General features: G+C 36.5%; 2 protein-coding genes across 4 annotated transcripts; both read left to right on the forward strand.

Annotated features, from left to right (window-relative positions):
- The first annotated feature begins 129 nt into the window (after nucleotides 1-129).
- plbd1b (phospholipase B domain containing 1b) lies at nucleotides 130-6491 on the forward strand. The gene is made up of 10 exons (XM_067369063.1): nucleotides 130-302; nucleotides 854-937; nucleotides 1237-1378; nucleotides 1562-1702; nucleotides 1915-2059; nucleotides 2152-2352; nucleotides 5394-5534; nucleotides 5672-5857; nucleotides 5967-6073; nucleotides 6165-6491. Exons 1-10 carry the CDS (start codon nucleotides 145-147, stop codon nucleotides 6489-6491), a joined length of 1632 nt encoding a protein of 543 aa, XP_067225164.1. The 5' UTR covers nucleotides 130-144.
- On the forward strand, nucleotides 6457-22277 carry kctd17 (potassium channel tetramerization domain containing 17). Of its 3 annotated transcripts, none has more exons than XM_067369959.1 (7): nucleotides 6457-7899; nucleotides 15459-15567; nucleotides 16109-16200; nucleotides 16507-16653; nucleotides 17774-17899; nucleotides 18195-18323; nucleotides 19780-22277. In XM_067369959.1, the coding sequence occupies exons 1-6, from the start codon at nucleotides 7540-7542 to the stop codon at nucleotides 18297-18299; spliced, it is 939 nt and encodes a 312-aa protein (XP_067226060.1). In that variant the 5' UTR covers nucleotides 6457-7539; the 3' UTR covers nucleotides 18300-18323; nucleotides 19780-22277. The 3 variants fall into 3 exon arrangements, with proteins under 3 accessions (XP_067226060.1, XP_067226062.1, XP_067226061.1); XM_067369961.1 differs by having other exon boundaries at nucleotides 16507-16605; XM_067369960.1 differs by lacking the exon at nucleotides 19780-22277 and having other exon boundaries at nucleotides 18195-18984.
- Nucleotides 22278-22819: the final 542 nt, after the last annotated feature.

Below are 22819 nucleotides of genomic sequence, written 5' to 3' on the forward strand. Positions count from 1 at the left end.
AACCCGTGCTGCAATGTTATCCCAAAAATCTAACATTAAAACCAAACGCTTATTGATGTGTGATCTCTCTGTTTATCAGACGTTCAGAGAGCCACCGTATATTGGGATGATTTTCAGAGGTCTGTGGTGCTGAAAGAGGATGCAATGGAAGAGGACGGAGATGCTTTTGGTTATTTCAATGATAGTTTATCTGTTTCTGGATGGGGAGTGCTGGAAGTGCAGGCTGGTTATGGAGAATCCCAGGAGAACGATGAAATGACATACTTCTTGGCCGGATACCTTGAAGGATACCTCACAGCCTCGTAAGTTTTCTCTGTTTAAAGCAAATTAAGCCGTATGGAAAAAAGAAGTACACTTTAGCATACTTAAAATTTAAAAAAGTAGGCCTACCTATTACAGAAATTATACTTTAAAAGAATATACTTAGGCCTAACTGCAAAATAAATGTAGGCTAATGTTTTGGACATATAAATGCATGTTATTTACAATTGAATGAAAATATATAATAGTTTAAATCTATATTAAATGCAATTAGTTGTACTTAAGAATGATTTTACCCACTTCTTTATGTATAACTTCCATCTTCCGTCTTATATGGTTAGCTAGTTGGCCTTCTGACAAGCATTTATGGCAAACTAAAATATACTTAATGACATTTCTGTTGTACATTTAAAATATCTTAACTTTAAAGGGTTATTTTACCCAAAAATTAAAATTATGTCATTAATTATTCACCCTCACGTCGTTCTACACCCGTAAGACCTTCATTAATCTTCGGAACACAAATTAGGATATTTTTGATGAAATCTATAATTTGATGAAAAACTATAATCAATTACTTTTTCATTCACAGACAGATGATAAACCATTACTTTAATATGTATCCTCAGATGATAAAGGATCATAGTATTATGAAACCTCTAAATCGCTTTATGAGGTAAGTTGATGTTCATTATCTAAACTGACTGCACTATTCTAAAATTAAAATAATGTCAGATATGATGAAATACACCTGCTTGCAGTGTATTTAAAAATCACAGACTATACATTACACATATTAAACATACAATTTGTATATATCACTGTACTGTAGTATGTATTCATAACATAAGTTGCAACATGCAAAAGAGATTTTGGAGACTTGGAGTGTTTTCCATTTTATACAGTTAGCCTATTTGTTGCATAAAAACATATATTCTACTGAATTATGTATTAAACTTTCATTCTTTGAAATAGTGAGCAGGACTCATGGACAAGAGCACAAGTGAAATTAAATGGGAAAAGCGATCCCTTGTGGAATCACGTAGGTCTTCTAGTGGCTCAGATGGATGGATTGCATGCCGGGGCAGCATACTGGGCCAGAAGTAGACAGAAAAAGGTCAGAAAACATGAATTCTGCATGCATCTGTTTAAATTGTACTGTACATCTCATTCTTCAAGTTTGATAACACTCATGGGCAGTTTCTCCAGTGAACCTTTTCTTTTTTTATGCATTCATTGACAATCATGCTTTGTATGTTTTTCATTCTGTGACACTACATGCTTGCATTTCAACTCCCAGCCTCTGTCCATGTTTGCGGTTCAATTCCTCAATGGTATTGGGGATTTGTTAGACTTAATCCCTGCACTCAAAAGGCATTCCAACTCTTCTTCAGACTCCTTCAGGATGCCAGGCATGAGTCACTGCTCTGCTCTCATCAAGGTTAGAGGTAAAATGATGCCTTCACCTCATGACTGCAACCACATATTCTGATTTGGGTGGAACCAAATGTAAGAATGTAGGAATCGGCCATTGAAAGCCCCATGTCAGACCACAAATCTGAATATTCAGGGCTGTCTATGATGGTTATGGCCTTGTCAGTGTGCACCTTCAATTTTCCAGCTTTAATTGTTCTATTGCTTTTCTATCTGCAGTTGTTACCTGGCTATGAGAATCTGTTGTTTGGTCACTCCAGCTGGTACACCTATGCAGCCAGCATGAGAATCTACAAGCACTGGGACTTTAGACTGAAAAATAAACATAATGGCACAAGCAGACTGTCATTTAGCAGCTACCCTGGTATATACTGTAAAGGCTGATATTTATCATTCAAATTTAGTCATTAATAATTTAATTTAGTACTATAAAACTGTTTCTCGCATCCTTTCCAGGGACCTTGTCATCTCTGGATGACTTTTATTTGCTGGGAACGGGGTTGTTTGTAACTCAGACAACAAACAACGTGTTCAACTCCTCTCTTTTCTCCCTGGTGTCCCCAGAGGCGTTGCCTGCCTGGCAGAGGGTGCGTGTAGCACATGCGCTGGCCTGCACAGGGAAGCAATGGGCACAAATATTTTCCAAGCACAACTCGGGTGAGACAGAGATGCACAAGACAAAGGTGGATTAATATATGCAAATACTGTGGTCCATATATGCAGTGCTCTGTGGTGGTGTCATCTTTCAACATTGCAACAAAGCTGTAAACACACGATTCTCTAGAATCTGATTGTATGGTGTAGCATTAATGCATTAATGGGAAATTCTGTCATCATTTACCCATCCTCGTCATTAAAAAAAGTAGTAGAATGCTTTTTTTTTTTTTCTGTTGAATACAAAGCAAGATATTTGAAGTAATATTTTTAAGATTTTTTTTTTCAACTTTGTGCTCTGTCACTATTTACCCAGCTGTCCAATCACAGTGGAGAAAGGGCGGGACAAAAGGTGAATTCACACCATGTCGCAATAGAGTGCCCCAGGGATGACGCGTTTTTGTAGGCCAACCCGGAAGTTAGCAGCGCACAGGTTCCCTCGAATGAAAGCCTATTCATTTTTCCCATAGATTTTTGGAAAATCGCAGAAAATAAGCTCTGTGTTTAACAAAGGGTTATGACACTTACACGTTTTGTCTATCAAGATAATCTTTACAAGTGAACACAACATTTATAGATTTTGAAGCCTAAATAAAGTCGTCAGATATAAAAAGCTAACCTTAGGCTATAAACGGACTACAGCACACCATGGTCGCGGCTCAACGTCGTCACCACCAAGTGTCCTCAAACTTTATTTAGAAAACAACTCTATTTAAAAACATGCTCTCTGATTATGATCTGCGCTGTTATGAATACTTATCCACTTTTTCATGAGAAATGCTGTCCAAATGTCCTGTTTGTCATGATGACGTCTAAAGTCCCCGCCAAAGGAAGTAGTCCCTTTTAGCAATTGGTTAGCAACCGCCGATTTGAAGACACAGTAAAAGTTTAAAAAATCACAAGTGGGTTATAACTGGTGTGTTTTATGCCATAGATCAAAACGTGAAAGTATTTAGAGGCTTTGTTAACCACAGACCTTATTTCAGGCAATTTAGCTAAAACACATTCAAAAAACCCATAGACTTTATGGCGTTGGAACCGGAAGTCCTAAAATGCTAACTTACTTCCGGGTTTTGCCTACAAAAATGTGTCATCCCTGGGGCACTCTATTACCGTAACGATTCTGAACTGTAAAAAGCCTTCATGTGCTTGTAGAACTTGTAATTACAACGTGTAAACTCATTGTTTTCTCAGAGCTACGACTTGATTGAAAGGGCACCTATTATGCAAAATCCACTTTTAGATGGTGTTTAAAAAAAAAAATCCACCCACTCCTTTTTTATCCCCATTAAACCAAAGCAGTCTTATTTGACAAGCCATTTTGAACAGGTTTGCGCTACACATACGATTTCTGTAACGTATGCTATCCATGGGAGTGATCGCGATACAGATGATAATCAAAACCAAGCAGATATCTTGTTAGTATTTGGCAGAGAATCTGATTGAGGCAAGAGCTGTGAGCATGGAGAGGGGGCAGGGCACAGCAGCTCATTTGCATTTAAAGGCACATGCACAAAAACAGCCTGTTCTTGACTGTAGCCAGAAATGGGTATTTGCAATATGGATTTATAAATGATCTGTGTGGTATTTTAAGCTGAATCTCATCAGACACATTCTGGGACACCTGAGACTTAAAGGGTTAATTCACCAAAATGAAAATTCTGTCATTAATTACTCACCCTCATGTCGTTCCACACCCGTAAGACCTTCGTTCATCTTCGGAACACAAATTAGGACATTTTTTATTAATTTTTAATTAAATCTGATGGCTCAGTGAACCATCCACTGACAGCAAGACAATTAACACTTTCAATGCCCATAAAGGTACTAAAGACATATTTAAAACAGTTCATGTGACTACAGTGGTTCAACCTTAAAGTAATGAAGTGACGAGAATACTTTTTGTGCGGCAAAAAAACTAAACAAATAACAACTTTATTCAACAATATCTAGTGATGGGCGATTTCAAAACACTGCTTCATGAAGCTTCGAAGCTTTACGAATCTTTTTTTCCTAATCAGTTGTTTGGAGCATGTATCAAACTGCCAAAGTCACACCCCCCAGTGGTGAACCATTGAAAACAGCCTCGTTTACTGAAATCCTGTGACTTTTTCAGTTTGATACCCTCCGAACCACTGATTCGAAACAAAAGATTCATAAAGCTGGTGTTTTGAAATCGCCCATCACTAGATATTGTTGAATAAAGTTGTTATTTTTGTTTTTTTGGCGCACAAAAAGTATTCTCGTCACTTCATACAGTAACAGCCATCTGATTTTTTCAAAAATATCTTAATTTGTGTTCCGAAGACGAACAAAGGTCTTACAAGGTTTGGAACAACATGAGGGTGAGTAATTAATGACAGAATTTTCATTTTTGGGTGAACTAACCCTTTAAATTAACATTTGGTTATTTGAAATTACTTCTGATTGGCTGATGCCGCGGCATAGAAAGACCCAATCAGCGCTTGGTTAGAGTTTCATGACTGAACTTTGTATTACCACGAGAGTGATTCAAAAGCATATGGAGCTTTATTTACAGTAATTAAGATATGGTGTGAATGCAGCAAAATACCACAACAAGCCACACCCAAACAGCACATCCTGCTTGTAGAACGACAACAGACGACAACAACCGAACAAAATGATCTAAAACAAGGACCAGAAACTACTTCATATTATGTCGACATTTTATTTTCAGAGACAAACTACCCATGAAATCAGATAGTAACACTTCCACAGATATTCCGAATAATAGGTAACAAAATGTCTCAACTAAAAAAAATGCTGTGCCACAGACGTTCTATCAAACTAGGCATTTTCAGAAGAGCACCTGCCATTTACAGCTGGCTAAAAACGCTTTGGTGGACAGACGGCCTAGGAACACTAAGAGTGTGTGTAAATGATGACAGAATTTAAATTTTTTGGAGTAAACTGTCCCTTTAAGATTTTACCTCACAAAAATAGATATACTGGAACAGTCAAACCTATTGTTTTCTATTGTGATCTACATAGTTTTGGTCTTATTTTTGGATGAATTTTATCAGGGACCTACAATAACCAGTATATGGTGGTGGACCTGAAAAGAGTTTCACTTGGAAAGCAGATTAAAGAATGGAGTCTGACTGTTGTGGAGCAGATTCCTGGTTTGGTGGTGTACTCAGATCAGTCACAAGCACTACGTCAGGGTGAGGAGTATTTTCATAATAAAGAAAACCAATGAAAATTAATTTGAGAAGAAGAAAGGTTGATCAAGTTCAATGAAAATTTAAGTAAGGTTGGAAACACTCTGAAGGTTGAATGTAACTAAATTTAGTCTCAATAGGTTACTGGGCATCCTACAACATCCCTTTCCACTCAGACATTTACCGAATGAGTGGATATGGTGTGATGTGGAAAAAGCATGGTGAAGACTTCTCATATGACCTCTGTCCACGTGCTAAGATTTTCCGCAGGGACCAGGGAAAAGTCACTAATCTGGATACCTTGAAATACATTATGAGGTACAATGGTGAGTTTAGGATCTCTCTTTGGATATCATTCAAAAATGTTCCTTCCAACTAATCTGCCCTCTTGTTAATCTCATTTCTTTGATGAACAGTAGCACTTTGTCATATTAGATTACAGAAAAGACCCATATTCAAAGAAGCACCCTTGTAAATCCATCTGCTGCCGTAATGACCTGAGGCTCCGACAACCTCATCCAGGAGGGTGTTATGATACTAAGGTACAGAAATAGGTCATTTTGAACTATGCGTTATTATTATATAAATGCCAACATAAATAGAGAGATTCTAATCGAGGCTGAATCCATTTAGGTTACAGATTATCACATGGCCCAGATGTTTACGGCTGAAGCTGTCAACGGACCCACTACTCAGGATGGTCTTCCACCTTTCTCTTGGAGCCGTTTCAATCGGACAGCTCATCAGGGGCTGCCTCAGACCTACAACTTCTCATTCGTCACCATTCGGCCCCTTCTTTTTGGTTCCAGAGATCAAGACAAGACTGATAGCAGTCTGGTACAGTGTATGAACAGCAGTCCAGAGGATACAGATCCAAGATTTGAAAATGATTTAATCGACTTTGTATCAGATATTTACAGGGAGCTTTACAAAGTCATTGGGTACATTTTTGGCCCATAATACTTTTTGTGAGATTGAATGCATAATACTTCCAATCAGAGCTTATGCAATAAAAGACTGTAATAACAAATATTTGTCCTAACTTGTCTAATTTGATATCTGTATTAATGACAACGCTCATGGTCATAAGTGATAAACATTAACAAAATGCATAAATTAGAATGTCCGTCAACCAATCAGAATCAAACATTAAACAGCCCGTAGTATATAAAATTAAGATAAACTTAGCTTACTTGAACAAAGTCAGTGTCATAGAACAAGTGATAAATAGAAACAAGTTTTATTTAAATAATTTTATTCAAATTTTAAATTATGAGAGTACTTAAATTTTAATATTATTCATATAAATCTGTTTTTTAAGTCCTTGCAAGCTAAATAATTTGTAACTACACCCTGAATATATGTTATATTTGCACAATAAATCTACACCATGAATAGATGTTACATTTTATTAGTAAATTGTTGTTGGTATTTATACCCATATGGTCAAAAATTATGAAACCATTACAGGTCTTAAACTTTTTAAGTATTAATTAATGCCCTCCAGTCCACACTAATATTCAAAGTGGTCGTTCATATTGGTATTCAACGGACACTTTTTAAATTTTATCTTGTTATAGGCTCGTTACAAAATATATTACCAGCACTGACTGAAGCAGATTCGTCCTTCTAGCTGGATGAAGTTTGATAATCATATTATCAAAATAATGAAAATATACCAAGAGCAAGTCACAAACTTAATTAATTTACTAGAATCTTAAATATTTTTGAGAAAGCAGAATCTTAAATATTCAAAGCTGCTAATGTCTAAACACATTCCGCATCCTCGAATCCTCACTGGTTTCTGCGTCAAGAGAGCATCATCAACTGGCGTGTGGGCGGGGCGAACACATCGCAGGATACGAGCCAATCAACTGCCGCGCTTATTCTACTTCTATGACTCGAAAAAAACAGTAGCACGCCGCTTCACCGTGGGAGACAGAACGGCAACCGAACAGCATCCGAGCCGCACCGACAGTCCGCATACCAGCCTCAGTGTAGTACCCTAATGGCAACGGAGGACAAAGGAAAAACGGCGGCGCCCCAGGCTTTACCGGAAACGGGATCCCTTTCAGCAATAACAACACACAGCAATCTAAACAACAATAACAACAACAATAATAACAATAAAGACAACGAGGGAAACGAAGGTGCCACAACAGCCACGTCTACTGCTGTTGAATCCAGTGAGGCTGAAAACATCATAGGAAACGGTTCAGCTGTTAATACCACCGGAGGCAATAACGGCAAATGGGTTCGTCTCAACGTCGGTGGGACGGTGTTTCTAACGACACGACAAACGCTGCTAAAGGAACAAACTTCATTTCTGTACCGACTGTGCCAGCAGCAAGACTTACATTCTGACACGGTAAGACAGCAGTGAGTGATGTTAATGTATGACTTTTGTGAGGTGTATTAATGATGCAGCGGGGGTCTTCAGTCAGATGGATGTACGCGTGCTGCGCTCATTATTAATGCCGACCCCCAGTGTTTGTACATTAGAGCATCATTGCAGTTATTGGCCAGTAAAATCCACATTTAACTTCACGATGCCTTTATCACATAATGTGATTCACCTGAAACTGATTTTGTGTAGAGGGAAGTCCTTTTAATGGGGTGATGGGCAGATCATCCTAAATTTATAGGAGTGAATCTCATGAAATTATTTATTGGATGTTGATAATGAAGCTTCTTTGTATTATTATTATCATTTATTATTGTTTATTAATATTTATTACTACTAATCTTTTATTTTTTATATTTTTATATCAGCATAAATTAAAGGCAGTAATTATTATATAATCATATAACGTAACATTATATGATTTTTATTGAGTTGGTGGGGAAAAAAGCATGAATTGAAGTCTGACACATGAACAATCCTTAAAGGGTTAGTTCAACCAAAAATGAAAATAATGTCATTAATTACTCGCCTTTGTTCATTTTTGTAATGTAAATTAAGATATTTTTTGATAAAATCCGATGGCTCAGTGAGGCCTGCATAGCCAGCAATGACATTTCCTCTCTCAAGACCCAATAATGTACTAAAAACATATTTAAATCAGTTCATGTGAGTACAGTGTTTTAATATTAATATTATAAAGCGACGAGAATATTTTTGGTGCGCCAAAAAAACTAAATAATGACTTATATAGTGATGGGCGATTTCAAAACACTGCGTCAGGAAGCTTCGGAGCGTTATGAATCTTTTGTGTCAAATCATGATTCGGATCGCGTGTCAAACCGCCAAACTGCTGAAATCATGTGACTTTGGCGCTCCGAACCGCTGATTCGACAAGCTGATTCGTTATGCTCTGAAGCTTAATGAATCAGTGTTTTAAAATCAGCCATCACTATATAAGTCGTTATTTTGTTTTTTTGGCGCACAAAAATATTCTCGTCGCCTTATAATATTAATATTGAACCACTGTACTCACATGAACTGATTTAAATATGTTTTTAGTACATTAATGGATCTTGAGAGAGGAAATGTCATTGCTGGCTATGCAGGCCTCACTGAGCCATCGGATTTTATCAAAAATATCTTAATTTGTTTTCCGAAGATGAACGAAGGTCTTACGGAATGGTGTGGAATGGCATGAGGGTGAGAAATAAATGACATTATCATCTTTGGGTGAACTAACCCTTTAAGCTAGTCCTAAACTAAAAATGGATATTTGAGCTGTTCTAACTGAAAGCAACTTGTACTGACATATCTTAAAATATGTCAGTGTCATTGTTTTATCTCAAGATGCACATCAGTCATGTTTTCTTCTAGTGTACGTTTATAAAGGATGCATAAATATCTTAACTGAACTAAGGCCTAATCCTGGCTTAGGCTAAGCCCTATCTGTGAAACCGGGCCTATGTGATTTTTATTGAGTTGGTGGGAAAGCATGATTTTAAGTCTGCCACATGAACAATTCTTATGAAAAAGAATTAAACAATACAGACAAATAAGCATGTGAACTCAGAAACAATCAAAAATAAATAAATGTATAAATAAATAGACTGTTATGGTTAGGATACTCCTTGTCAAATGACTGAAGGAAAATGAGGCCTGAGGTAGTCCAAATAAAGCATCCATATCTTAAGGAACTGATCTGTTAGAATGTAAAGCACATGGCAGGAGTTCCAGTGGGACCAGAGTAAATATCACCTTATGCCAACCCTTATGTGAAGCAGGCCTTATTGTCATGACCCACTGCAATAAAATGTTTTCTTCTGGCAAAGAAGGTTAATATTATATCATTTCCTGTTGGCGGACGTCTTTATGTGTCTGCTTGGAAGGCCCAAATCTAATAAAACTGAATGTAATTTTAGTTGGATGCCAAATATAATTTATTTAGTATTTCCAATATCACTTGAGAAACATTTGTAATGTGACCATATGCAATATAGTACCTACAATAATACCTACAACTTGCAATATGGTACCTACTTAAGTTTTACATTTTAAACACATGACAATCAGAGATTAAAAGCTAATAAATGGGGAATATATGGAATCTTTGGATAATTTTGAATTGTATTGGCTTTCTTTGCATATACAAATTTTGTTACATGGTACTATATGTCTTCCCATATATCATCAATTTCATATTATGTATTTATATATTTATAGACATTTATATATTTTTGCTTTTTCCCCTGCATTACAGTAAGGAGTGTTGATTTTAAATTTATGGTACTTTATCATTAGTTATCATATCAAATTTATTGTTCTTTATGAGGAAAATAATGTCAAAATGCAAATAATTTTAACTTGTCCTAAAATAATTTTCATAGTCTTTAAAAAAAGTAGAATTTCTCAATTGAATTCTTTTGGTTTTGGAGTGAAATGTCGTAAGATTTACCAATATATGTATGGTAATTTGTGTTATATGTACGTTATGTGTCTTTGTATGTTATGTGTCTTATGTTTCTTTTAATCTTATAGCACTAAGACATACAAAAAGTATTTGTCTTAGCAGATGGTACTCTGCCTTCACAGTATCCACCCCCTCCGAAGCTATCCTCTTATATTCCCTCTTATTCCACTCTCAAAGTACCTCCATCTCCACAGTGAGTGATGAGGCACAGACGAGCACTCATCACAGCTCAGTTATTACTGGCCGCTGCGGTGTTGTGTGCTCTCTCACTGCTCATGTCACTCTTCTAATGAGATTAGAGTCATGGCACCTTGACGACTCCCAGCCCTCTGCACAAAAATATCTATGGAGGCTTCTCTGTTCTATTCCTGGACTGGTCTGTTCTTCATTGCTAGTTTACATGCATTTTTCCTTGATTTTATAATCATTGTGTTGAGCCAGAAAATTGTTTATAATTTAGAACTTCAGACTTCATTCTCACTTTGAAGGTGCAGCATTTATTGGTCCAAGGCCTTAGAGGGATAGTTCACCCAAAATGGAAATTCAGTCATCATCATCGTGTTGTTCTAAACCTGTATGACTTCCTTTTTTTTATTTTGAAGATATTTTGAAGAATGATGGTAGCCAAACAGTTTCGGTTCCCATTGACTTCCATTGTTTTTTGTCTATACAATGGAAGTCAATAGGAACTGGAACCGTTTGGTTACCAACATTCTTAAAAATGCGATCACAGAATTTTCATTTTTTATCCCTTTTATCTTATGTAATGAAGAGGTATTAAGTATCATTATAGAGAATATTATCAGCTAGTTTCTCATCATCTTGAGTGAATGTGCTTTTAACATGAGCCAGAATTGGTTCTGTTAAAAAAGGTAATTTGGCTTACTTGTTGTGTGTTGTGATGCTTTACGTGGCACAGGTTATGCGGTTCTGTTTTGAAATTAATAAGCTCTTTGTTTGCCTACCAGGTATTTCCCATGGGATGCAGCTAGTTCCCTATTGGGACCTGGTTCTTATACTTCCTTGTGCAACTGCAGAGTTAAAGCGTTAACACAAGATGAGCGTGGACAGATAGCAAACTTGTCCGATTTGAATTCTGTGTGTTTAAGGTATATACAATAGTATTATGTGTAAAATCCCCAGTGCGTTCTCGTGTTCTTGTGAAATCCCGAGCGGGGCAACAGCTTGTCTCTTCTGACTCACTGCAGGAGTCATGCGCAGGTGTTGTCATGCCTGCTGTCAAGTCTAGTCATGTGTACTGTGGGGCTGTCTGCTGCACTTGCTGTTTCGAAAATGGGATTTGTGTGTGTTTTCTCATCATGTGTAAATTAAGTTCTGTGCTACTATTATCTGTGAGATTTTGTGCTGCTAATGAAAATATTTGTTAATGCCTTTTTCAGCTCTGTATGTGATAATTAGCTTGTTGTCTATGTGTGTTGTTCATGTCCATGTTGTTAATCTGAAGTTAGTCCCAAAATGATTGTAAGATGAATTAAGAAAATGTAGCTAGTGCTGGGCTAATCTGTTATACCGGTTTTAATTTTGCTGATGTTATGTATTTTTCAAATACTGCCATACCGGTGTGTAGCTGAAACAATTGCTGCATATATTCAATGGCCACAAAGAACACTGCCTAGAGTGTTTTGAGTAGGGCTGGGGAAAAAGTATGTCAGATACTTAAAGCTGCAGTCCGCAACTTTTGTTTTGGTTAAAAATGATCCTAAAATCAATTTTTGAGCAAGTACATAACCAGCCAGTGTTCAAAACTATCTCCTTACCTTAGTCTGATTCAAAACGATAAGCTTGTAATAATGTGTTCTAATTTGGAGATTCGAGCATGCCGCCATTCGTCTTTGCGTCATGTATGTTTACATAAAGAATAAGTCCCAGCTAGTAGGCTATGCTGCAGATGGCATATCATTTAGCTTTTTCTCACAGCAGCTGGAATAATTAAACTTATCATTTTGATGACGGATTGTACGGTATGACGAATTACCGTTAGAGATTAGACTGTACAGAAATTGAAATCTACAGGTAACGCTAGTACACACTAAATACACAGTTACGCAATGCTGATGTTGTTAACATTAAAGGTGCAATATGTAATAATTTCTGTCCGCTAGAGACCTATTCAAAACAAAGTTTGAGTGTGTAATCTTGGGACATGTAGTCTTCACCTCACTGCTGGTGGAAAGCTATTGTGATAGGACTCAGGAAGAAATCATGTTCATGGATGCGATTATTAACATTACTGTAGTATGAAGCAGAGGAGGACCGAGTGTTGTGGGAGCCGAATGAGGCCGCTGGAGCGATTGTGCAACACACGCCTCGAGAGCAGCAGAAATTTATTATGTCACAGTCGACAGCGCTGCTTCCGTTTTTTCGGTCAAGTGAATGAGGTAACGCAGCTCTGTTTATCATATTACATACATTTGAGTGTGTTGAAAATGATGTTATAACGTTACTCTGTGAGTTCGCTCGGTGGCTGCTGTGAGACACTGTTGCACACTGCAGTAAGACAGATCGATTTTAGAATATCATATTAAATGCTGGATGGCTTGTGTTGATAAATGGCATTCAATTCATTTTAAAACATTGTATGATGGAGAAAATGCTGTATTACTGTTACTAAAAATAAACAGCATCTGAGTATGCTATGTTAGCTACTTGACAAAATAGTGTTTTTCTCTGAGGCATGGTAAAGCATGGTACTCGCAAAAAAATCAAGAAAATTAGATTTAAACAATAAGACTAAACTTGTTGTTGAGCAATTTAACAATAATTCATTTTTTTTGTCTATTGCGTAGCTTGTCAGTGAACTACGGCTCTATTAAATGCCGCTCCATTTGAAAGCAGGTGATGGCGATTTAGCGGTAATCAGGGAACCGGCTTTACTGACGAAATGCGCGTGACAATCTCATGCAATATATCGCCCAGCCCTAAGTATAACAATAATAATAATTTGCACTGTTTGATGTGATATGAGCTAAGCGATCGTTAGATTTAATCACTGTTGGCAGCGTGATTTATTGTAATGCTTTTTTTCTCAGTTGGTCAGAACAAAAGTGGCAGATTTGTTACTTGTTCAGATGACATTTTCCTGTGAAAAGTCTTATTTTGGTCATACTTCCAAGACTACAATCTGTGATTCCGAAGTACAGTATCCGCACCGATATGGTGACAGACACTGCATTTTTTTTTACAGTGTGTTCAGGGGACAGGCAGCTAGTGGATAGAGAGGAGATGTTTGCTGTATGTGACAAAAAATGTTTTGGCCTAAAAACGTGTGACATCACTTAGAGCACTTTTAATTCGCACTCGCGGGCTGTTTTCTATGCACATCCACAGGGTGCATACAGACAGCCGCCTCTCATATAGTGCACGGATACTGAATTGAGTCTTCTTGCACTTGAATGCACAAATACACATAAAAATGATGTCAAAATATCCTCGTAAACACAGTCGGTTTGGTCTAAAGTGAACGTAAACAGTTGAGAAAAAAAAAATGCATGTGTAAATTGGATCCTGCATGAGGTCTTAAAGTGACAGCAGGCTAATAAACCTGCTGCTGCCTGTGTCATTACTGTTAATCAAAGAACAAAAGAAAAAGAAAATTACTCACTGATCTTGACTGAATAACTTTTGTAACTTTAATAAGGATTATTTTATTTATAAAAAAACTATGTAGTGTTATTTTACATTTGATTTCAATTTCTGTGCCTGTGTTCAGTTGTATTTATTTGTGCTATTGCTAATTTGTTCTTATTTTTACGTGTCTTTAATAAGGTTAAAAATTAAATTAGTTAGTCCAGTTGTTTTTGCTGTGGTATTTTTGTTAGAACCATAGGAAAATGTTAGTGTTCTTTAGGCTGCTGATTTTTTTTGTAGGCCGCTGAATTTTGTTCATGGAAATCAGTTGCAACACAACGTTTGCCCAAAAAATAAATGTTTGATACAAATATTTGACTAAATGTTTTACCTTAATGGAATCGAAACTGGGAAACGATAAGAATCGAAATTGTTAAGCAGAATCGGAATCACTAAAATTCAAATGATACCCAACCCTAGTTTTGATAGGGGACCATTATTAACTGCATACCCTTCTTACTGATGGTTATAACTTTATAACACAACAATAAATAACCCACACAACTAACTCTCTTTAACATAATACCATGTACAGCCCCAAGATTTTTGTGATGCAGAAAACGCAGATGAAATCACAGAATCCAGTCACAAATGAAACTTATAACTGTATAAAGCAGAATATCACCAAAAATTTCTGCAATTTTTGGAAGAACAAATCAAAAGGGCTGTACAATGAATCAAATCTAGCTTGTTGTGTAGGCGTTGTTCATGTCCATGTTGTGAATCTGCAGTGTGTTCTCATTTATGCTCTCTTTTGCTTTCTCTAGTTTTATAACCTTGCAGAGCTGTTATTCAGTCTTGAGCCTTCTGTTACGTCAACGTCTTTCTTTCTTTTTATCTCTTTCACCTGACCTTAGTGTGCTTCTATGCACTCCCTATTTCTCTGATTCCTCTTTGTGCCTTTTGAGTGCTCTTGCCCTGGGCTCAGTTGTGTAATGTTGACTGTAGGGCATGTTGTACTAGGGTATGATGTAGCCTACATGATGTCCTGCTCCGTAGGTCCTGTCTCGCTAGACTGGTTCTGAGCTCTTAAGGTTAATTCATTGCAAAAGGGAGACCCTCAGCCAATCTGGGACAATGACTGTGGCCATGCTAATGTGACCTCTGCTTACTGCCACTTTCCACATGCCCTTTCCTTTAATGATTTTTCTCTCTCGTGCCAAGTCACATTTTTATTCCCTGAGGTGATGTACTGTCAGTGCATCCTGAACATTTACAACAATATTAGCAAGTTAACAACATCTAATATTGGTAAAACATTATATACATATCATTGATAAGTAATGTGTATTTATTTTCAGATATTACATATATAATGATATTGTATTTATACATGTAAATACCACATTATTAAACATCTAATTTTATTTAATTATTAAACCGTGAGACCTGTGATGTGTTTGTGTAGGATGAAACTGGCGCTTACGTGATTGACCGAGATCCCACCTATTTTGGTCCCATACTCAACTATCTGCGACATGGAAAGCTGGTTTATAACAAGGAGTTGGCAGAAGAAGGTCTGTTCATTTAGTTTCAGGCATTTTCAAATTTATGGCCATAATCTTAATATTATAATAATATAAAATATCAGCACAGGTACTATTATCACTCAATATTAGAGATCATTTTATTTATTGGTATTATTCAATTGTGCTATTTTAGTATTATTAATGGAATACTATAGCATGCATTACATTAGTACATTAGTTTTAGTTAACAACAATATCAGTTGATTTTGGATATTTGTATATGGTCAATTCCCATATTTTTACATTTAGATTATTTTTCATCTTTCATAGCACTCACCTAAAGTTAATCTTTCAAAACACTAATATAATAGCACTGTTAAATGTAATCTTTAGCAAATCTCCAAATGAAAATGCATTTGTACATTATAATGTGATGCATAAATTCACTTGCAGCATTTACAACGATTAATTTTATTTTTCATGTTTTATTTTTAATTTATTTAGAATTTTAATATCAGTGCATAATATCTTGTCAAAACGGCACATAACTGTAAGAAAATGTAAAAACAAAGTGTGTCTGTGCCGTCAGGTGTCTTGGAGGAGGCAGAATTCTACAACATCACACCGCTGATTAAATTAATCAAAGAGAGGATTCTTGAGCGAGACTCCAAGGCCACACAGGTAATGAACAGTGTGTTTTATCCTGCCTCCCATGTAGCTTTATTTTCTAGAAATATATATTTTTTTCCATTAGTATCCACTATCCAGTTTTCAGTTTCATCACTTTCTCAGCAGTATATCTCTGTCCATCTCAGTTTCTACTGTACATTTGTGACTATATTTGCGTGCTTATGCAACAGCCGTCAGTTTCCTGCCCACTCTCGCTCTTCTTTTCATACTTGCCTTTTGGCATTCTTCTCTACTACCCACCACATTTCTTTTTTACACTTCACCAGTCTTCACCCTCTCCCTCTGTCTCTCATACAGCAGGTACCACCAAAGCACGTGTATCGGGTGTTGCAGTGTCAGGAAGAGGAGCTGACCCAGATGGTGTCCACCATGTCGGACGGCTGGAAGTTTGAGCAGGTCAGCGTGCGCGCCTGCCGAAAACCCCGCCCCGGACTGCTCTGGACTGTGGGTTGGACTGACACTGAGTTGATTTCCCTTCCCCTGATCCTAATGCTCCCAGTGTCCAATTCTCCCCTCAGATTCAGAGTCCAGTAACGTAGCTAAATTGTGAAATTAAACTTTTGCCATTTGTATCCATCTGAATTTTACATGGTCAGTTGCACCAAACTCTCTTAATTATTATGCGTTTTCGAAAACTGTCATTATGTAGTTTCGAACATCTCTAATAATGTGCAAACTACTACATATTATAACAAAATAGGGTCCACCATACACCAACAAGATGGATAGTTCACCCAAAAATGAACATTCTGTCATCATTTCCTCACCCTCATTTCATTTCTTTCTTCTGTAAAAACACATAAGAAGATATTTTGAAGAACATGTTTTGAAGAACAACATTGGTGCCCATTGACTTCCATTGTATAGACAAAAAATATATATATTTGAAAAGAGAAATATTTCTCTTGTGCTCCACACAAGAAAGAAAGTCATACAGGAATAACATGAGGGTGAGTAAATGTTGAAAGAATGTACATTTTTGGGTGAACTATCCCTTTAAAATACCTCCTTAAAATGTAACGCTCATGGCGTAAGACACTAAAAAACATTGCAAGACATGATGAATCATTCAAAAATGGTTCATCTGCATGTGTACATAAACTAACATTTAAAAAAATCAAGGCCATACATATCTATTACTCTATATTGCACAAAATGATTGGTTTACACAAACAATTATGCATCCATACATTCTGCATATGCATAGATTATGCATAATTAAGCAAACATATTTGCTAAAACACAACACACTTTCAGCCTTCTAAACCTCTTTTTGAGACGTTGTCTCCTAATTCTTTTTGCTTTAAAGCACAGCCACGAAAAACATTACAGCTAATGGGGGAACTAGGTGAACCTCACCAAAAGACTAGTCTGTTAGTGGATGACTAGTTAACCAATCTGACCTATCTCTAATGAAAGCAGTGAAGATGTTTTGGGTATAGCTGACTAGACATTTGATCCATCTTGATGTTTTCCTTCATGGTCCTCTCCCCTTTCCTCAAACCTCAAGTACCACTCATGATGAAAAGACCTTCTATTTCTTGGCTGTTCTTTGCTTTTCAAGATGGTGAACATTGGCTCATCTTACAGCTATGGAACAGAGGACCAGGCTGAATTTCTGTGTGTGGTGTCAAAAGAGTTGCACACCTCGGGTGGAGGTTTGGGGACGGAGCAGAGCCACAAGACTAAGGTTGGAGAACCTACAGACACACATACACATGTAACGGTTCATTTTACACTGTCCGTTTGCCATCTCACAAACACCGTAAAGCACAGTTCCAGTGACACATTCCTCAAAAACATGCTACAAAATCTGCATCTTTTCATCTCATTTCACATCAATAGCCTTGAGATCCATTCGCACACCTACTCTTCACAAATTCATAAATCTTTTTCATATTTTTTTTTTTTTGTATGCCATCATCTGTCGTGCTGCGATCCCTCCGGTTTCTGTTCACCCTGTTGTCCACTCATAACACAACTAGACATCGGACACACAGGAGGAGGATGGAGCGAGGAAGGAAGAGGAGGAGGAGGAAGAGGAAGAGGGAGAGAGAAATGCCACCCCCAATGAGTGGATTAGAGATTAGCAGAAACTTGTGTCAAAGGAATTGGTGAGGAAATGCTGTCATGTTGGCTGTATTAGTGGTAAATGTACAAAAGTCTAGTAGTCGGAGGGTTTTGGTGAATTGCATTTTGGTGCACCAAATAAGATGACCACATAAATCTATATTAGTTTGTTTGGCTGTGAAAATAGTCTTATAGGGCTGATATAAGGCTGTACGAGGAGGATTTAGCCAACTAGTTTTACTTGCCTTTTATGAACACAGTGCAATGAAATGCAATAGCCTTCACCTCCCAAGCATGATTTTCCCTCTTAAGTAACTATTCCCTTTGTAAACACAATTCACAAGAGTGCAGACAAACTATTGTGCGGTACTGAACCTTGAATAGAAACTTGAATAAATATATCTTTAAAATGGGAATTTTAGCACAGGTCACCAGAAATGACCAGAAATGGTGACGAATGACTCAACCGAATGACTTCAATATTTAGCACAGCGTCTGTTCCATAAACTGCCATTGAGTCACTGCCATCTCCACTCATATCCACATCTTCAGCAAAAATTATCTTTGTATTTGTCATAATTACATGAAACATACAAATAAATACATATTTCTCACTCTACACTATCCATATCCAAAATTATTAGTAATTCGGTAACACTTTACAATAAGGTTCATTAGTTAACATGAAGTAATAATGAACTGCACTTCTACAGCATTTATTAATCTTTGTTAATTTAATTTTCAACATTTACAAAATCTTGTTAACATTAGTTAATTCACTATGAACTAACATGAACAAACAATGATCAACTGTATTTTCATTAACTAATGTTAATGAAGATTAGTAAATACAGTAACAAATGTATTGCTCATGCTTAGTTCATGTTTGTCAATACATTAACTAATGTTTAACTAATGAACCTTATTGTAAAGTGTTACCAGTAATTCTATATTTCTGTAGATATACACTACTGTTCAAAAGTTCTGGGGTCTGTATTATTATTTTTTCAATGTTTTTGAATAAAAAAATCTCTTGCTCACCCTCAGGCTAAATTTAGTTGATCAGAAATACAGTGAAAACAATAATATTGTGAAATATTATTGCAATCTAAAGTAACAGTTATTTTAAAAAGTAACATATTTTAAAATGTCATTTATTCCCGTGATGCAAAGCTGAATTTTCAGCACCATTACTCCAGTCTTCAGTGTCACATGATCCTTACAGAAATCATTCTAATATGCTGATTTGCTGCTCAAGTAACATTTCTTATTATTATCAATGTTAAAACCAGTTGCACTGCTTAATATTTTTTGTGGAAAGTGTGATACATTTATTATTTATTTGAAATAAATGTCGTCACCTTAACTTTTTGGATCAATTTAATGCATCTTTGCTGAAAATCAAAATATTATTTTCTTCCAGAGAAATTGTACTGACCCCAAACATTTGAACGGCAGTGTATTTCTGTGACTATAATGTCTTTTCCAACTCTTTTGCAGCTGTTCCAGATTCATGGGTCCCGGATGTAGGATACAAAGAATTTTATTTTTCTAGATATCCATTTTTTTTTTTCATGTGCTCATGATGCTGTTTTTATAGCCATACTTTTTTAGATTTGTTGACTCGAACAACGGGTATTAGCGGGAGACAACCAGCAGCAAAAAAAAAATTGAATTGAAATTATCCTAAACGCAAAAGGCACCTGAGGTATTAAGAAAAGATCACAATTACTTAATCTTAGTACATGGCCTGCTACCAAAGAGTGCAACCTAGTAATGGGATATTATAGTAAATTTTAGTAAATAATAAATGCATTTAAACAATAACTAAAAGACTTAGTCTGGCTTAGTCAGGATAGACACTGTAATCAATAATGGAAAGACTGTGTGGATATGAGACTGTATTTAGTTATTTAGTATTTAGAGTTTAGGTTTTGCACATTTACTATAGCAGAAGAACGGCGGCTCTGCTACAGACACGGGTCATGTCCTGTTCCATCTAGCATCAGCTGTGGGTAAAGTGCCAGCAGTGTCACCCTGGCAGACCACCAGCAGTGCACTTTACCCCTATTTACAGTCTGTGGAAGTTCATTTTGATAGTCGTTGGCGCCGGATAGAAGGTCAGAGTGTCATTAGAGGTCACTGGGATATTACAGGGCTCGCGAGGGTTCTGGCTGTGTCTGTGTGCTGTATATGGATTTTTAATTGGTCCGGGGCACAGTTTACTTACAATGAATTTAGTTTTGTTCATCAGCTAATGTGCTGGATTATGATACTGTGTCACTTGTTAATGTGTTTTGTGTGAAGGGTAGACTTTTTCAAAAGGAACTAGCCTGGCAATCAAAACCGTTCCAATCAACATGCCTCAATTCAACAATTGATCAAGCACCTTTTGCTCTCTTTAGCCTAGAGCCGTGCATATTAGCTTTCTTTGGGATTTTTAGGTGCTGTGGGCTGATTTGCATGCCTAAGCTCTAAGCTTGTTTATTAAATATGTTGTAGTTTTGCACAAATTTGCATAGATACAGTGCCCCTAAACATATTTGGATGCTTAAACCATGTTAAAAATGCAAGAAAGTCATCGCATTATATAACAGAATAACAAACCAAGTGGCTGTTATTTTAAAGACAGAAAACTCAAGCACACTTTTCAAGTAAAACATTTCACAGGAAAATGTTTTATTGGATTTTGTGGTCATTCTGACTGAACACCTGTGTAAACCATGTGAAACTGGCTTCATAGTACATCCACTAAAAATACCAGTCGAAGTAATTGAACAAAAAAAATTGTTTGCAGATGCCACATTTTCTTTTTTTAATGCAGTGAATTTTTTATGTGTTTTTTAAATGTGACTTAAGTGTTCAAAATTGTTCAGATACATTTTAGGGCCACTGTATATTTAGATGGGTGAAATATTTTTTTGTTGTCATGTTTGATGACCGCATTATTGGTCAAAACTCACTTGAAATTGTTTTTTTTTTTTTTTTTTTTGCAAAACATTTGTTTGTAATGGCAACATGGCCTATTATTATTATTACTACGTTTATACAGAGGAAAGAGGCATTTGTAAACACAGTTTTGTAGCTCAGTGCGTTACTGGGTCAATCAATTCTATTCTGCCCCCATTAGCTGCTGCTATGTTCTAGAACTGTGAGCATAATAACAGTCCTTGTGTCTAGACAGAGAATAGTGAATTATATGAAACAGGAGAGATATTATACATTTCATCAGCGTGTGTAACTGATGTAGAAGCGGCAGAAGTTGATACGACACATATCATATTAGCATGTCAGTGCAGTACAGTATAATAATCTCTTTCAACTTTGTACTGGTGTGTTGAACAAATCGTCTCACTGCATTGAATTTCAGAGGTATGTTTTAGTTTTCAAGTTTGATCTGTTATGTGTTAATTGCATCATATTTTATGGCCTTGTATTTTTTTTTTTTACGTATAATCCTACTGTGCCATCCTTCTGTATTTATTTTATTCTAATAAATGTCAGATTGTGTTACTTGTCAGGGCACAGGTAATGTTTTTGTTTATATTGAATTTTAGTTCGTACACACACAATGTCCATTTTTGTCTATGTTTTGTTAAATTTGTGTAACATGTCTCTAGTATCAAAAACATGGTCTGAACTCATTTTGATCACACTGATTTTTTGATCCTAGAGAAAATTCTTTATGTGTTCTTGACGATTTCTATTATATTTACAGTATAGGCAGTTTGTATACCATACTTCCACTCTGAGCTCTTATATATAATTTATTTATAAAATATGGGATGTGGCTTTTTTTTCATTGTGTGAAAGGTAAAATTGAATTTTGTTATTTATTTAGTTTTTTATGTACTTTATATGTATAATTATGTATGTAATATTGCATTATTAATGCGTTGAAATCACAGCAGCCTGTTGAAACAAACTCCTCTAGTTAAAGGGTTAGTTCACCCAATAGGAAAATTATGTCATTAATGACTCACCCTCATGTCATTCCAAGCCCGTAAGACTGTTCATCTTCAGAACACAGTTTAAGATATTTTAGATTTAGTCCGAGAGCTTTCTGTCCCTCCATTGAAAATGTATGTACAGTAGACTGTCCGTGTCCAGAAAGGTAATAAAAACATCATCAAAGTAGTCCATGTGACATCAGTGGGTTAGTTAGAAGTTTTTGAAGCATCGAAAATAAATTTTGGTCCAAAAATAACAAAAACTACGACTTTATTCAGCATTGTCTTCTCTTCCGGGTCTGTTGTATATCCGCTTTCACTCCACAATGACGCTGCTGCTTCTTCTTCTTTCCTGTTTTACGGCGGTTGGCATCCAGCTTATTGGTGCATTACCGTCCCCTTCTGCTCTGGACAGTGACGCTGCTGACGTGTTATCCGGTGCGCCCGAGCTTCGTTTACAGTCTGAGGGAGACGCACGCTGTATTCAAGCTATTCTATATTGTTTGTATTTTGGTATTGCTATATTTTTTAAATGGTGCGTAAGTGTGCATGTCACGTCACTGTCCGGAGCAGAAGGGGGCAGTAATGCA

Source organism: Chanodichthys erythropterus, chromosome 19 (assembly GCF_024489055.1).
Source record: "Chanodichthys erythropterus isolate Z2021 chromosome 19, ASM2448905v1, whole genome shotgun sequence".
Lineage (NCBI taxonomy): Eukaryota > Metazoa > Chordata > Actinopteri > Cypriniformes > Xenocyprididae > Chanodichthys > Chanodichthys erythropterus.

Excerpts from the sequence above, each read along its gene's own strand:
- plbd1b (XM_067369063.1), top strand. The coding sequence starts at position 145 with ATGGAAGAGGACGGAGATGCTTTTGGTTATTTCAATGATAGTTTATCT. Across the intron at positions 303-853 it reads GAAGGATACCTCACAGCCTC|ACAGATGATAAACCATTACT; the intron begins GTAAGTTTTCTC and ends TTTCATTCACAG. Across the intron at positions 6,074-6,164 it reads GAGGGTGTTATGATACTAAG|GTTACAGATTATCACATGGC; the intron begins GTACAGAAATAG and ends GAATCCATTTAG.
- kctd17 (XM_067369959.1), top strand. The coding sequence starts at position 7,540 with ATGGCAACGGAGGACAAAGGAAAAACGGCGGCGCCCCAGGCTTTACCG. Across the intron at positions 7,900-15,458 it reads AAGACTTACATTCTGACACG|GATGAAACTGGCGCTTACGT; the intron begins GTAAGACAGCAG and ends GTGTTTGTGTAG. Across the intron at positions 15,568-16,108 it reads CAAGGAGTTGGCAGAAGAAG|GTGTCTTGGAGGAGGCAGAA; the intron begins GTCTGTTCATTT and ends CTGTGCCGTCAG.